This window comes from Podarcis vaucheri (assembly GCF_965113315.1).
Source record: "Podarcis vaucheri genome assembly, chromosome: 16".
Lineage (NCBI taxonomy): Eukaryota > Metazoa > Chordata > Lepidosauria > Squamata > Lacertidae > Podarcis > Podarcis vaucheri.
In genome coordinates, this window is record NC_138754.1 from 16,888,981 (window position 1) to 16,905,906 (window position 16,926).

Sequence of the window (16,926 nt, forward strand, 5' to 3'; positions counted from 1 at the left end):
CTGACTTCTCCATGGGCCAGAACTCCACAACTTCCCCTTCCTTTTACAAAGAGTTTTCCAGCCGGCTTTCGTCTGCAAAGTCACAGGTCAATTCTCCCAGCAGACATGGATTGATGCTAACTTGTAAGGGCTTTTTTAAGCTTCTATTTTTCTTTCTTTTGTAAAATCAAGCAAGATACTAGTCCTTATAGTACCAGAGAGCCATCTGACAGCAGGGAGAAGCTGGCAACAGCCCCCAGAGATAAGGAGTGGGCCTTTGGGCTTTTACTCTTATCACAAACCACCACTTCCCCTGCCACCCATGTGCAGCACCTCTGTCATCTCCACAGCAGAGTTGGAAGAAAAGGGGAAATGAATCCACTTGGGCTGACATAGCAGGCTTCCCAAACTTCTGATTGCCGCAGCACCCTCTGCTACACCAGGCAATGTCTGAAGGGAAGGATGAGAGAAATCTGATTTGCCCCCAAACTCGGCCCTCCAGATGTTTTCAGACTACAACTCCCACCATCCCTAGCTAACAGGACCAGTGGTCAGGGATGATGGGAATTGTAGTCCCAAAACACCTGGAGAGACGAGTTTGAGGATGCCTGTTTTAATGCAAACCACTGGTTCCAAGTCCCATGAAAAACTCTTGGCAGGACTGGTCAGAGGATAAGGAGCAGAGAAAGCTTGGATACTATCAAAGTGGATAGTATCAGACCCGGGACCGGGGGAGGTACCTAAGTGGGTGCTAAGACACAAGGGTGGTGGTGGTGGTGTGCTGGATCAACTTTACAGTTAGAACTACATAAATAGTTCTACATGGATTCTGAATCAATGTGCAGTTGATGGGTTATGGTCTTGATCTTCCTTCATGCGTTGTGCAAACCACTATTGTGAATGTTTTTTCTAGGATGGGGGCACTAGGGTTGAGTTTACGGAACCAAAGAAGCCATGGCCTGGGGAGGAAATGGGAACCACTGCTGCAGAGCAGGAGACTGGAGTACATGGGCCTTTGGTGTAATGCAGCTGTCAGGTGCTTTCTCATGCTTTTATAGAAACTTCCTTAAAAGAAAAAGCAGCATCCAGCTGAGGTGAGGGCCCAGAGGAATGGGCACCAGTGAAAGCAAAGGGAGTGATTCCCACCCCCCACCCCCAAAGGAACTGGTTTGCAGGGGTGTTCCCTTGAGATCACTCGTTCAAGAAAAAGAACCCAGGCTACACAACATATGCCAACCTTAATTTATTGGATCAAATGATCAACCCTGTTTGATACACTAGTAAGAGGGAAAGGTAGAAGTGTAGTTGAGGACTGGTAGAAATGGTAAATTTTTAATCCTGGGGTAGCCAATATGGTGCCCTTCTGATACTGCTGGAGGACACACACTCCCGCCAAACTCTGCTCAGACCCAACCAGTGTGGCCAATGGTGAAGGATGGAGGCTGCAAGCTCCGCAACATCCTGGAGGGTATTTGCACTGTATTAGCAGAGGAACAGGGTATATCACCTGCTCCAGGTTAGGAACACCTGTTTCAAAACCAGGAATGGGGTTATAAGCAGGGCAGATGGGTGGTGCTGATGGTGGAGATCAAGAAGCAGTACTGGAAGGGGAAAGGAGACTTGGGCTGGAGATGGATAAAGATGACCAAAAAAATAAATAAATGGATCAATACGGACCCCTGGGGATTCCCCACAATGGCCTAAGCTCAGACCGAGCTGGCAATGCATTCTTTCAGACAGCAAAGAGGCATGTGTGTGTGTGTGTCATGTTCCTGACTACTTTTCCCCCATAAAAATAATTCCCTCCACTCAGAAATCAAGGGGAAAGAACCTTGCCTAGCCCCCCCCCACCAGACACGCTAACTTCTCTTTTATGTGGAGATGTTTAGTTCACCCCCACCGCCCGACACAGGGGACAGGTGAGCACCCACCCCACGGCAGTCTGATGGGATGCCACCCAGCCACAGGTTGTGCATCTCAATGAGAACTAAAGGTCCAAAGCTTTGTAGCTGTTAACAGATGGGTGGCAGGCAGAAATTCAATCTGTGCAGCTTCTCCCAGAAAGGAGAGGCCACAGTGAAGAGGGAGGGGGAAGCAGCCCAGGTGGAATTTCTGTTTGTTGTGCAACTACTAAAGGCACAGAGCTCCTGTGAAGGGAAATGAGGTGACAGCACAGAGTGTGAGGAGTAAGATGGCTATGTGCATACTCTGAGATGTTTTAAGAGTGGCGGAGGAGAGAAGTCTGCTGGGTAAGGCTTCCCCTATCCCCCATAGTTCTTTGACAGGAGTCTTCTCATGGTCTGAATTTGCCAGTTCTTGCTGTAGAACAATGACGGCGAGAAACCTGACTTTATATAAAGTATCAGATCATAACCAGATCTGGAGCACATGTTATGCCCTGTGAGCTGCCTGGCAGAAAACCAGCATCCCCACTTAGAACCTAACCCTCCCCCAGGCAAACAGGAGCCATCCACCATTTAAAAATAGTAATACCAAAGAAAACTCTCTGTGGCTGACTACATTTAGCTTCAGGAGGTCACTCGATTTCAAAAGTTGTTTATGAGACGGGGGGATGGGGGAGAGGCTTGCAAAATCAGGAAAAGGAATTAACAGCGCCAAATATCAAGGCATGGCAGAGAACAGCCCTTCCTAATTCTCATGCCGTGTGGATACTCCAACTTCCATCATGCTCAGTGTGGCCATGCTGGCTGCAGGCTGATGGGAGCTGGGGTCTAGGACATCTGGAGGAGGACTAGGCTGAGGAAACGCAGACATTAAAGCTCTGCTTGTTAATGGAGTGGTGAAGCCTAAAAAATAGGAGCTACAGCTCGATAGGAATACCAGAAGCCCATTTACTGGGCATGTGCTTACTCTTCAGTCCAAACATGGCCCCAGCTCCACAGCCGTTCTCCCTTGGCCTCCCCGCAAAGAGGCAGAGAGGATGCAGAATGCCACAGGGCCTCGTTTCCCCAGACCTTCCTTCCTTCCTTCCTTCCTTCCTTCCTTGCCAAGGGGCACCGAGGCACCATGCCACGAGGCAGCCGGTCACTAGGTTTATGCACAAGGACAGACCTTCACTTTTCACCTCCAGCTCAAGAGTGGAAGAGGCTGGGTGTGGCGGGGCATAGAATAGCTCCGATCCCTTCCCCAGTGGCTCCAATGTCAGAGCACTGAAGGATGCATTCCCACAGTTCACTGGGGGTTTAACCGTTGCAGAGCAGCCCAAGATGAATTAAAAAGAGCAGGTGAGTGGGTGGGATTTGTGGGGAGAGGTATTGTGGAGTGGGAAGGGCAGAGGAGGGGCAAGCCAGGGGCAGGATAGATCTTGAGGACCATCTGCATAGGAGGGTTGTAGTACGGTGGCCCAGAGGAGTGAGGAAAGTTGGTCTCGAAGTTGCTGTCCCCCACTTAAAACTGAGTGCAAATTAGATGTCCCCCAAAGCGCCAACAGGCCCAAGTCCCCATGTACCAAGGAGCCCATGCTACACAAACGGCCACCGGCTGCCTAAAGCTGTCAAAATCGCAAACGCCTCATGCTGGCCCCTGGAAGTGGAACACGTAGAGAGGAAGCCCTGTGACATGTGGCCTGCTCCACAGACACCAGCTAGCCGCCCCGCCCCCCTGCTCCCGCCCTTCAAGGCTTCAGCTTCAGCCACGGGAAGACAATGGTAAGGATGGAGATAACGGAAGACGTCAAGCCGCAGAGCCCCACGAACCCTGGGTTGGTCTTGTACAGGCCCAGCTTGTCCATGGGGATAAAAATATCACAGGCGTTTTTTGCCAGGTCCAGAAGCAGAGGGGGGTTGTCCCTCAGCACGTGACACAGGAGGCGGACCTGCAGCTTCAGCCTCAAGATCAGCTGCTGGAGCCGGTGGTCTTCCCCCACTCTGGGGCTGTCTCCACCACCGCCTCGCTGGCACTTCCCATTTGCCTCATGCTCCATCAGCAGCCGGATCTCATAGGCGTCCCTGCTCAGGTTCATGATCAGTGCAAAGAGGTAATACCTGCAAAAAAGGCAAAGGGGTGGGGAGGAAGAAAAGTCCTTAACTTCTATCTGTTAGGATACAGTTCCGTTCCACCTTAAAAGGAACAGGCATGACTGTTGTGTGTCAGATGCCTGTTTACTTCCAGCACAGGCTTGTATATTGTATATCTATACAATATATACAATATATACAATGTACTTCCAGCACAGGCTTGTATAGTGCTTTTGCTTTGTTGCTGTGTGCTTGGACACGAAGGGAAGCAGACATGTTTTTTCCTTTGTTCCTGAACTATGCTAAATAAACGCCTGTAAATAATGCTTACACATGTCTCTGTCCGCCACTTCCATTGTGAGAAGTTACTCACTCTGCTGATTAGAGCGTGCCAAGTCTCTAAAGGTATCTGAGGCTTGTGTCGCTGATTGATGCTGTTCCGGGAACCAGAGTTCGCCCGGCTGCCGGCCGGTGGCTGGAGCCAGCTGGGGGCCTGCCAAATGCCCCCGTCTCCTCGGCAGTATCCCAACACTATCAACAGATATCAGCTGTGACAGCCGTCTTACACAGTGTCTTTATTTGCAGTCAGCAGACCGCTGCAACGTTTTATGCCCATCAATAGTGTAAATAAAAGCACACATTCATACAATTAAAAAAACCTCACCTGAAAGACCGCTGGCTCCATTTCTCCTGGTCCATGTGTGGGGCGAGACCTGATTTCCCTGCCCACAGGATATTGTCACAGGCGAAATACATGGCTCTGTTTAGATGGCTGACAGTGATGCAGAAGCGAAGGACCATGTCTGACAGGTGGATGGCCCGTTTGGCCGCCTCCAGGGCATCTGAAGAATTCCCCAGCCGGAACACTGGAAAGGAATCCCAAGTTAAAGTGCTTGTCCAACATTGGTCTCACTTCTGCAGCTCTTTAAAGGAGAAGCTCCAAACTGCAATCAGATCTGGTGTCAACTGGCTGTCTGAATGCGTCCTTACAACATGTGTTTGCCTTAGGAGTGGCAGGAGATGGGGCCAGATAGACCAAGGGGATCTTCAAGAGGCCAGATTCTAGGGCAGCTTTGCTAACTAGGATAACACAGCAGCTATGAGACAGGGGAGCTAGGAATCATTAGGTCCCTGCTTTACATTTTACTGCTGATATGACCTCATTAGACTGGGTAGGCCATTCTCAGCACCAATAAACCCTTGCCATGTGGGGGGAGGAACCTTACAGCAACCTTGCAAGGTAGGCCCAATATAGGTTTACCTTATAGGACGGCTGTAAGGATCACAAGGTTGCAAAATGCTGTACAAGTTACAATCCAACAAATAGGTTTTCCTATCCTACATGGCTGCACGTAACCAATTGTGGCAAAAACCAAAATCAACATATTCGTTTAGTTACCTGGGGGAAGGTTCTTACTTGCCAGAGTGGACCAGGCAACTGGCTACCTTCAAGCCTGGACTAACAGAGCTCGGGGCACAAACTTTCTGGGAAGCCTTGAGAAACCTGTTTTATCCGTCTAGGTTCCCTATCTGTAAAATGGGAACAACCTTAAACAGTAAGGTGTGCTGAAAAGCAGTTTCTAAGGGAGCTGCTACATGGGGAGAAACCTGGTGCCTCTGAGGATTCCTGGAGGCAGTCTGGCTGCACTATGTGGGCGACTAGAGGCTGGCTGGGAGGCTCTTCAACATGATCTAGGAGGGCTGCTCTCTTGTATAGGTACCTCGGTTTTCGAGCGTCTCGGAAGTTGGGTGTTTTGACTTTCGAACGCTGAAAACCCGGAAGTGCTTTGGTTTTTGAACACTTTTCAGAAGCCGAACATGCCACGTGGCTTCCATATTGAGTTTTCCAGATGTAAATGCTTCCAGAAATGCATGCTTCGGTTTTTGAACATTTCAGAAGTCAAACAGTCTTCCGGAATGGATTACGTTCGAAAACCAAGGTTCCTCTGTACTTATGAAGCATTTTACAAATTTGAAAAAAGGGCGAAATGATGCAAAAACAATTTAGCATGAATAAATGAAGCTTGCCCTTTTTTAATACCCTAGGTCAGTGGTGGCCAAACTTGGCCCTCCAGCTGTTTTTGGACTACAACTCCCATCACCCCTAGCTAACAAGACCAGTGGCCAGGGATGGTCTAACAAGACCAGTGGCCAACTGTAGTTCCCAAACAGCTGGAGGGCCAAGTTTGGCCACCACTGCCCTAGGTCCACCAGATCCTGGAGTGGAACTGGGTGTGCTGAGAGCAGCTGACTGATTGCTGGAGGGACACAGTTGTGGGAAGCCTGAGGAGGCGATGAGACCTTAGTGCCTGCGTGTGAGCCCTAGAGTGAGGAACTGGGGCTAAGTCAGGAAGTCCTTCTTCACACAGAACATAGCTAAACTATGGAACTCACTCCCACAGGTGGCTACCAACTCAGATGGCTTTAAAATAAGATCCAACAAAATCACGGAGAAGGCTGCCAGCTGCGATGGCTATGCTGCTCCTCTGCAGTTGGCAGCAGAGCTTCTGAATACCTGTTGCTGGAAGCCACAGGAGGGGAGAAGACTCTTGTGTTCAGGTCCTGCTTGCAGGTTTCCCACAGGCAGCTGGTTGGCTGCTGTGAGAACAGGATGCTGGACTAGAGGGGCCACTGACCTGATCTTCTTAGGCTCTTAAGTCAGCAGGTTCAGGAGTACCCTCTTTTCTGTGAGGTTTTGGGGCGGCCTGTGGGTTTGCTTGGGTCCTGGAGGAGAGTCATGAGGCTTGAGTGGTGCTGAGTGTGGGGAGGTGTGTTAAAGGAGGGGCTAACATCAGTACAGTCATACCTTGGGTTGAATGCGCTTCGGGTTGAGTGTGTTGTGCTCTGCGGCAACCCGGAAGTAATGGAGCTCGTTACTTCCGGGTTTCGCCGCTTGCGCATGCGCTGACGCTCAAAATGATGTCACGCGCATGCGCAGAAATGGCGAAAAGCGCCGTGCGCGTGTGCAGACGTGCCATCGCTAGTTATGTTTGCTTCTGGATGCGAACGGGGCTCCGGAAGGGATCCCGTTCGTATCCAGAGGTACCACTGTATTCAGTCATAGTAAGGTAAAGGTAAAGGGACCCCAGACCATTAGGTCCAGTTGTGACCAACTCTGGGGTTGCGGCGCTCATCTCGCTTTATTGGCCGAGGGAGCCGGCGTACAGCTTCCGGGTCATGTGGCCAGCATGACTAAGCCGCTGCTGGTGAACCAGAGCAGCGTATGTGTCAGGGAACTGACATCGGAGGAAAGGGAAGTGGTAAGGCTCCCAGAGACTGGGAGAGAGTCAACAGCCAAAGCAGGGACCAGCAGGGGGAGCGCGGGGTCTCTGGAGGAGGATCTCAGTAATGCTGAGAGAGACGCAGCAGCCCAGGCAGGAAGCAGCAGGGGAGAGAAAGGGGTGAGAGACACTTCGAGCGAAAATAGCGGGGAGGTGTCAGAAGCAACTGCAGGGAGACCCATGCTTCGCCGGAAGCTGCCACGTCGTGAGTCCAGGAGACGCGTTTCCGTTAAGGAACTTCTTTGCTGGAAGCGCTTCCGCAGACAGCCACTGTCAGACTCTACTAGTGACTAGAGCAGACATGTCTGAGGAGCTCTGTCACACACAGAGGTTTGTGGGGTCGCACAAACTCTGAAGGGGCACAATTTTAAGCACAAGCAGCTAACCATCCCCTGACAGCAGTCTGACAGTCTCTGTACGCTGCCTGTGCAGGAGAAAGCATCATGAGCAACCCAGTCGGAACCGGAGACGCAGGGGTTGGAGCTGGTCCAAGCTTGGAAGAAAGGTATCAAGCTCTGGAGGTCCAACTTGCGCTGCAGACGGCGAGGCTCGAGGAGAGAAGGGCTCAGGATGCTGACAAAAAGGGGAGAACCACTCAGTTCCCCAGAAAGGTACCAGGATTGGTGCAGAAGTTTGGGGGGGACCCCAAGGATTACCATGCCTTTAGGACTGAGATGCAATATGCTCTGAATGTGCAGTTTGATGAGTTCCCTGATGAGGAATCGCGAGTTGCGTTCGTAATTGGGCATCTTGAGAAGGGGGCGCGGGACTGGGTTCGACCCCTGATGGCAACGCACAACGATATCCTAAAGGACACTATGAAATTCTTTCGTGCAATGGATATCATGTTTTCCAGCGATATTGAGGAAGGGGTGGTGCGCAGACAGCTAATGGCTTGCAAGCAGGGAAGCAGATCTGTCCGTGAGTACTGGACTGAATTTACCATGCTGATTCACAGATTGGGGTGGGATTTATCGGCAGCACCCATTCAGATGCTATTTGAAGAAGGTCTTTCTTCAGCTGTGAAAGACGAGCTGGCCAGGAGCCCCAGGGCGGTGTCTATGGATCAGCTGACCAAATCTGCGCTGACCATTGGAGCGCGCCAGGAGGCAAGAGCCTTGGAGAGGCGGGAAGGGAGAGGGGAACGTTGGAAGGAGTTACGCATTCCAGACATTCCTGAGCCAGCTTTCCCGCCGGCAGAGCCGATGGAAATCGGAACAGCCCGCGCGCGCGCAGTTTCAAAGCCCAGTGAGGGGGCGAAGAAGGAGGGAAAGGGAGCCCGGAAATGCTATCTCTGCCAACAGCCAGGCCACTTTGCCAGAGTCTGCCCCCAGAGGAAGGAATGGCAAGGGATGGTGGGAGCTGTTGAGGGGGAAGAGCAGGGAGAAACGGAGCAGGTAAAAGCCAACGCCTGGTTGCCAGCAGGGCACTGCAGCCAGGCCAAAGAGCAGTGAAAGTGCCCCTTCCCCAAGTGCCAGTGCCAGAAGCTCCTCGACCTGCTCTAGTGATTGAAGTGTCGCTAGAGCTGCAAAATGGACACCCCCTAAAAATAAAGGCGCTGTTGGACTCAGGCAGCTCCTGCAATTTCATGAGCAAGGAGTTTGCTGCTGAGCACCAGATACAGACTATCCCTTTAAGCAACCCCCTGCAGGTGACCACGATCGATGGCAGGGAACTGTTGGGAGGAGGCGTCAGCTTGCAGACCGTCCCAATGATAATGAGGGTGGCAAGGCACACAGAACTGATAGCGTTTAATGTGGCCACCTTGGGAGGCGCTCCCATTATTTTGGGAATGAGCTGGCTAGCCCTACATGATCCGCTGGTGGGCTGGCATCAAAGAGTGGTTTCCTTCGGTTCCGCACACTGCTTAGAACACTGCAGGGCGGAAAAGGGGTCAGCAGGGGCCCAAGCCACCCTAGCAGGGACGGAAGTAATGGAGAAGGGGAAGGTGCCACCACAGTATGCTGATCTCAGCGACGTGTTCAGCGAGAAGGAAGCGGACCAACTACCCCCGCATAGGCCCTTTGATTGCCAGATCAATTTACTCCCTGGAGCACAGCTTCCTGTAGGCAAGTTGTATGCCATGTCAGACAGGGAGATGCAGGAGTTGCGAGCGTTCATTGACAAGAACCTGAAGAGAGGCTTCATCAGAGAGTCCAAGGCAGCGGGGGGTAGCCCAGTGTTTTTTGTGGATAAAAAAAACACGGACAAGCCGAGGCTGGTATGTGACTTTAGGGCCCTAAATGCAGTGACAGAGCCGGCGGCTTTTCCTATGCCCAGGATTGATGATATTTTGACCAGGGTGCGAAAAGGAAAGATTTTTACAAAGCTGGACCTAAGGGGGGCGTACAACCTGATACGTATAAGGAAAGGGGATGAATGGAAGACCACCATGTTCACCCCTTTGGGGGCATTTGAATACCTCGTTATGCCTTTTGGATTACAAACAGGCTCCGCGTGTTTTCAAGCCTTTATGAACCATGTACTGGGGCCTTTGCTCTACAAGAATTGCGTGGCCTTCTTAGATGACGTGTTGGTGTATTCGGAGAATGAGGAGCAACATGTGAGAGACGTCAGAGAAGTGTTGAGCAGGCTGCAAGCCAACAGACTGTGGGTGAAACTGGAGAAGTGTCAGTTTCATACCAAGGAGGTGGAATTCCTGGGGTACCGCTTGTCAGACAAGGGGCTGGCCATGGACCCCGGCAAGGTTCAAGCGGTGCTGGAATGGAAAACACCCAAGACCAAGAAGGATGTGCAGAGGTTCCTAGGGTTTGGAAACTTTTATCGTAAGTTCATCCGAAACTTCGCCCACCTGACGGCGCCCATCACGGACTGTCTCAGCAGCAAAAAGAAGTTTGTTTGGACGGGGGAGGCGGAGCGAGCGTTTGAGGAACTGAAAAGGGCCTTCGCCTCTGACGAACAACTTCTACATGTGGATTTACAAAAAAAGCTGAGGGTCGAAACAGACGCTTCTGACAGAGCCATAGGGGCGGTGCTTCTTCTGCAGCCGGGGAAGGAGGGGTCAGAGTGGCGACCGTGTGCCTTCTTTTCGCGAAAGCTGAACAAATCTGAGAGAAACTACACGGTGTACGACCGGGAACTTCTTGCGATTTATGAGGCCTTCCGGAGATGGAGGCACCTACTAATTGGTGCACAACAGAAGGTGCAAGTGTGCACGGACCATAAGAATCTAGAGTATTGGAGAACTGCGCGAGTGCTCAACCAAAGGCAGTTGAGATGGGCCCAGGAGTTCTCCAAATTTAACTTTGAGATTTGTTACGTACCAGGCCCGGAGAACGTGAGGGCGGACGCTCTCTCACGCAAACCTGAATATTTGGAGGGAGAGGGTGCACCCGAAGAGACCCATGTCATTCCCGAGGACCGCTGGGTGTGTGGGGCGGCTTTGGTGGGGCAAAGGGAACTGGTAGAGGGAACGGTGCAGGATGAATACGCCCAGGACAAACTCAGGGGTCTCAGGAGGGAGGGAGACAAACCCGGGGGTTTTGAGGAGAGAAACGGGGCGTTGTACTACAAGGGAGCGTTATACATACCTGAAGGGGAATTGAGGGAAAAGGTACTCAAGCAACTGCACGATAGCCCCACAGCAGGGCATTTTGGGCAACACAAAACCATGTGGCTGGTTACCAGGGAATTCTGGTGGCCCAAGGTCAGGGAAGATGTGCGTGAATATGTGAGAGGGTGTGACCGATGTCAACGAGCCAAGGGGGAGAGGCGGGCACCGGCAGGTTTATTAGAACCACTACCCACGCCGGAAAGACCATGGGAGGCAGTGGCAATAGATTTCATGACTGATCTGCCCAGGTCCAAAGGGAAGACAGCCATTATGGTTGTGGTAGACCTGTTAACCAAGATGGCCCACTTTATAGCCTGCTCACATGCGGTCACAGCAGAAGAAACCGCTAAATTGTTTGTGGAAAATGTGTTTAGGTTGCATGGTGCCCCTTTGAGGGTGGTTTCGGACCGAGGGAAACAATTTACTTCCAGGTTCTGGAGGAAGCTCATGAGCTTATTGCATGTAGAGGTGAATTTTTCCACTGCCCGTCATCCAGAAACCAATGGGCAGGCGGAAAGAGCTAATGGTGTCCTCCAGCAATATTTGAGGTGTTATGTGAATGACAGAGAGAATGATTGGGTGGAGAAGCTGGCGTTGGCAGAATTTGCCTATAACAATGCAGAGAACGTGTCCACGGGGATGAGCCCTTTTTTGGCCAATCATGGGTGTCATCCCCGAGCCTTCCCGGGGGGGAGGGGGAGAACTGGAGCGTTCCTGCCGCAGAACAGTTCGTTGAAGAAATGGAAGCGATCCATCGCCAGCTCCAACTTAATTTAAACAGGGCGAAGGAGGAATATAAGAGGCAGGCAGACAAAACCAGAAGGGAAGGGGAAAGCATTAGGGTGGGGGACCAGGTGTGGCTGTCCACCCAAGGGTTACCATTTAAAGGAGGTTGTAAGAAGTTAAGACCCAAAAGACTGGGCCCATTTGAAGTCACGCAACAGGTCAACCCAGTGGCTTTCAGACTCCGGTTACCGAACCACATGAAGTTGCACCCAGTGTTCCACAGATCATTGCTGTCACCGTATATAGGGGACAGAGAGGGGAGGGTCAATAGGGGACCAGCTATGGAGGAAAAAGAACACAGCTACCATGTAGCGGAGATTCTCGATTCCAGGTGGAGGGGAGAGCAAGTAGAGTATTTGGTAATGTGGGAAGGGGAGCCGGAGTCGGAAAACACCTGGGTCAGGGCAGAGGATGTAGATGACGAGGTTTTGATTGAAACTTTTCATCAGAGATTCCCTAGAAAACCCCAGCCAGTGGCGAGGTTCCGGAGGGAATACTTCGCCACCACCGACGACGAAGAAGAGTTGGAGGGGTTCGCTGATTCCGAGGTGGAGGAGGATTCAGCGAGTCGGAACGAAGACCGATGGAGGGAATTGTTCGAGACGTCTGAAGATGAAGAGGATTCTTTTAGGGGTTTCAGCTCCTCACCGCCCAGAGGAGAGAGTAGGGGCGGGGGAGAGGGGGGCCCTGGAGGGGAGGTGGATGTCAGGGAACTGACATCGGAGGAAAGGGAAGTGGTAAGGCTCCCAGAGACTGGGAGAGAGTCAACAGCCAAAGCAGGGACCAGCAGGGGGAGCGCGGGGTCTCTGGAGGAGGATCTCAGTAATGCTGAGAGAGACGCAGCAGCCCAGGCAGGAAGCAGCAGGGGAGAGAAAGGGGTGAGAGACACTTCGAGCGAAAATAGCGGGGAGGTGTCAGAAGCAACTGCAGGGAGACCCATGCTTCGCCGGAAGCTGCCACGTCGTGAGTCCAGGAGACGCGTTTCCGTTAAGGAACTTCTTTGCTGGAAGCGCTTCCGCAGACAGCCACTGTCAGACTCTACTAGTGACTAGAGCAGACATGTCTGAGGAGCTCTGTCACACACAGAGGTTTGTGGGGTCGCACAAACTCTGAAGGGGCACAATTTTAAGCACAAGCAGCTAACCATCCCCTGACAGTATGGAAACGCCGTTTACCTTCCCACCGGAGCGGTACCTATTTATCTACTTGCACTTTTGTGCTTTCAAACTGCTAGGTTGGCAGGAGCAGGGACCGAGCAACGGGAGCTCACCCCGTCGCAGGGATTTGATCCGCCGACCTTCAGATCGGCAAGCCCTAGGCTCTGTGGTTTAACCCACAGCGCCACCCGCGTCCCACTCAGTTACAGTACTAATATCCAAATGTATATTTGCATTGCATTTGCGTTGATCCTTTTACTGCATGTTTGTAAAATGTGTTTTTTCAAAAAAAATCTGCCCTGCACTGCATAGCTGTATACTAAGTGCTACAGAAATTTCCTCAAATAAATAAAAATGAATCCCTCCCCAACCCTCTCAGGTCCCAGTCAACCCCTCTTGCACTCACACTTGCGCCCCAAGCTCATGTGAGCCTCCAACTGCTTGATCCTAGCAATGAAATCGGGGCTGGCCCCATACTTCTGCAATGAGTAGCCGAGCAGAGTGCAGGCATACTGGGCAGCCCTAGGAGGAAAGAAACAAACAGTGCAAAGGGGTTAGCCAGGTAGAGAAGATACTTGAGGCCCCAATGAAATAGCCCTATTGCAATAGCTGGCAGCGCGAGGCAAAAAACTAAAGCAAAAAGGAGGGGAGGTATATACTTGTACTGTGTAAGTGGGTTCATGAGAGCCTCCTGGAATAATTATATAGCTATATACAGGAGGGTTTTCAAATTAGGATATGTCACACAAATGTCAACATTCTCCAACTTGATGCCTTCCAGATCTTCTGAACTACAGCTGCTCCCATTAGCCTCAGCCAGTGCAGTCTATGGTCAGGGATGAAGGAAGTTGTAACCCAAAATATCTGGAGGGCAGTGGATGGCAATACAAGGCTTGCTTAAGACCCCCAATCACACACTGCCAGGCCAAACAGAGAGTGCAACTGACATATTCTCAAGCTCCTGCAAGCCTCCAGGAGGGAAGGGAGAAAGGCAACCACACCGAGTGCTTGTTATGTCCTTGGAGTTTGAACTTTGGAGGAGCTCTTGGGTATGCAGTAAGATGTGAGAGGAGTGGAGGAGTTATTGCATCACCATAAATTCCTGCTGCTACTGTATCATGAACAGAAGCAAAAACACTCTGTGGACAGACCCTTTCTCTACAAGTAGAATCATTTTGCAAAGGGCATCTTAACAAATTAACTGTACAATCCTGAAGTTTAAGAAAAGCCTCCTTGCTCAGGAGTGTTCCCAGCTGGGAAAAAGCAAATGCACCCTGAGAAACATTAAGGTGCATGACTTACAAATGGATTGTGGAGGGGGGGAACTTTGGGAACCACTAACCAAACAATTGCTACTGGCCTGTGGAAGAAAACTGAACAATCTGAGATTTTTAGTGCAGCTGTGATGGGGAGAGGGGATTGTGTCGGCCCAAAGCAAAAAGCAGCAGGAAAGAGAAGTATGTTTGTGGCTTTTTTAATTTAAAGTTTATTTCCGTCAAAAAGAGGGTGTGCTTTCCCTGAGTTTGTAAACTTTTTAATCAAATAAAAAATAGCTCTGCTAATGCCAATGAGATAAAGTTCATCATCTTTAGTCCCATAATGCAGAGGACAGGGTGTGGCTGAGAGTGTGTGGATTAAACCACCCCTGCAATGGAACCCATTTTGATGGGGGTGGTTAAGAGTAGCGCATTACACAAAGCTGCAGTCCAGCATAGTTATCCTGGTTTTGGGCAGGGAGGGGTATGGAAATGAAGGGAAGCAACTGTAAAGCAGATTGCACTGCTGATACAATTAATTATGGGCTGGGGGAGATGAAAGAACTGAGGGTGTCAGTGGTGAGTGGGAAGGAATTATTTGGCCACCACTGAGAAACAAGGGAGGAGCAAACCTGCAGTACAAGTCTTTCAGAGACAGACGTGCCAGGTCACATCACTGTTCAGTCAACAGATCTACCAAAAAGGCTACACGTGTTCTCCGATACCAGTTATCTTTGTCTAGAGCATTTACTTTGCCCCCACTCCTGGAAAAATCCCCCCTTATTTCTTTCTTTTAAAAAAAGCAATAAAAATCCATTTAAAAGGCATATAGTCAAAAAGTAGTCAGATGACAAATCAAGACCTACTGTCACACAATTTGGGAAGGATTTGTGACCTACAGCTGTTAGAACAAGGGAAACCACAGAATGAACCACGTGCCCCAAACAATGCTAGTGAAATGAGGAAATTGCACAGGAAGTTGTGTGCGTGCAAAGGTAAACTGAAGCATATTAGTGTGTGGAAGGACTACTTGGAAGCAGCAGCCTGGATTCTTCTAGTCCAGGGGTGGAAAGAAGGCACAATTCTGGCCAAGGAAGAGCAGCAGCTAAAATTGATGAACTATGCTGAAATGGCAAAACTTACAGGAAGAATTAGAAACTAGGAAGAGGCAGATTTTAATAAAGAATGGGGAAAGTTTATAACTTATCTGAAAATTATTGTAAACAATTACATTCACTGGTAAGCTTGACAGAAAACTTGTAGTAAAATTTTGAACTATGGATTGGCAAAGGATTTGTAAAATAGTGTTATGGAAGAGATGCAGAGAGAAAATCATTATATGAGGATGCACAAAGGGGGAGGGGAGGGAAGTCAAAGGAGATTTTATGCTTTTATTGTGTTTATTTTTCTTTTGCTTATTGTATGTAAAATTGAAAATGCAATTGTATTTTCTTTTCATTTTTTTAAAAGTCTAATAATAATTAATAAGAAGGCAGCATTCTGTAGTGGTTTGAGTATTGGATTAGGACCTGGGGGAGACCAGGGTTCAAATCCTCACTCAAATCCTCACTCTGGGTGATCTTGGGCCAGTCACTGCCTCTCAGTCAAACCTACTTTCCAGGCTTGCTGTGGGGATTAATTGAAGATTAACTGAGGAGGAGGAGAATCATGTTGCACCAACTTAAACTCCTTTGAGAAAAAAAAGGTAGGATATAAATGTGACAAAGACATAAAAACAAAAAGTATTTTCTCTCTCTCTACCAAGAAGTCTCAAACTCACCCCCCACAAAAAATATGGCTTTTGACATTTGAGAGGTTACATAGTTTAAAGGCACACCTTATTGTTTTAGGATTGTGAGTTGTCTTAAATTGTTTTTAATATTGAGTTTTAGTTTGCTTATTCATATTTCTTATCCTATTGGCTACTGCATTCACATCCTTTTTCTCCAAGAAGTTCTCAAGGGGGCACATAAAGTTCTCCTCCCGCTCCATGTTACCCTCACAGTAACCTTGTGAGGCAGTTAGGCTGAGAAAAAAGAGAGAGAGAGAGAGACTGGCCAAAAGTCGTGGCCGAGGGGTGTGTTTATGTGTATGTGTGTGTTGAACTCTGATCTTTTCTGGGTCTTCGTCCAACACTTCTAATCACTACCCGACACCCTGGCCCACCTTGGGATGAGAGGAGGGTGCTTAAAGAACAAATAATGATAAATGATAAACCAACAGAAAGAACAAAATAACAATGACTAAAGAAATGTAAAATATTTAAGAATACAGTAACAACAATAACCTAGTGACAACACACTATTATGTGGATCATAATAACGAACCACGATCATTACACGAATCCCCCGCTCCCTTCCCCCAAACGAAAGGTGCCCCAAGAGATGGTACCGGGAGCGGGTTGGCTCTTGGTACCCTTCGCGGTCCCCTGGCTCTCCCTCCCCGCCCTCCGCCGCACCTGAAGACCCGCTCCTTGGCTTGGCTCTGGGCGCTGAATCGCACCCAGGAATCCATCGCAGCAGCAGCAGCCTCTCCTCGGCTAAGGCAGCACCGGCGGGCCCCCTACTTCCCTCGCCTCCTCCAGGCTCGCAGGCAGCCCTCGGTAGCTCTTTCCTCGGCCTCGCAGGGCCGCACCGCCCTCCGCCTCCCGCAGGGCCGACACCGCCGCCGCCCGTCCCCTCGGCCGCGGGCAAATGAAATCGCGGTCACTTCCGGGGGCAGTACGGCAGCGCCCGAGGGACAAATTTAAACACGGTTAATGGTCAAAGGCTTTGTTGTCGTTGCGGGAGTTTTGCTTTTTTCTTTTAACTGGCTCGCTCTGAATCGCTGCTCCTCCGCCCGCCCCCCTCTTAAAGGCGATTGGGGGAAATCCCGACGCTTGCCATGGTTCGCACGGTTCTCATTGGCTGATCCTAA

General features: G+C 50.2%; 1 protein-coding gene across 1 annotated transcript; it reads right to left on the bottom strand.

The window, feature by feature from the left end:
• Positions 1 to 2,519: 2,519 nt before the first annotated feature.
• Positions 2,520 to 16,828, bottom strand: PEX11B (peroxisomal biogenesis factor 11 beta). The gene is made up of 4 exons (XM_082204345.1): positions 16,469 to 16,828; positions 13,161 to 13,276; positions 4,621 to 4,822; positions 2,520 to 3,983 (listed from the first exon to the last, which is right to left on the bottom strand). Exons 1-4 carry the CDS (start codon positions 16,522 to 16,524, stop codon positions 3,614 to 3,616), a joined length of 744 nt encoding a protein of 247 aa, XP_082060471.1. The 5' UTR covers positions 16,525 to 16,828; the 3' UTR covers positions 2,520 to 3,613.
• Positions 16,829 to 16,926: the final 98 nt, after the last annotated feature.

Bases quoted from the DNA above. Each gene is read 5' to 3' on its own strand.
- PEX11B (XM_082204345.1), bottom strand. From the start codon at position 16,524: ATGGATTCCTGGGTGCGATTCAGCGCCCAGAGCCAAGCCAAGGAGCGG. The intron at 4,823-13,160 runs GTGAGTGCAAGA...ATTCCTTTCCAG, and splicing joins CATGAGCTTGGGGCGCAAGT to TGTTCCGGCTGGGGAATTCT. The intron at 3,984-4,620 runs GTGAGGTTTTTT...CCTTTTTTGCAG, and splicing joins TGGAGCCAGCGGTCTTTCAG to GTATTACCTCTTTGCACTGA.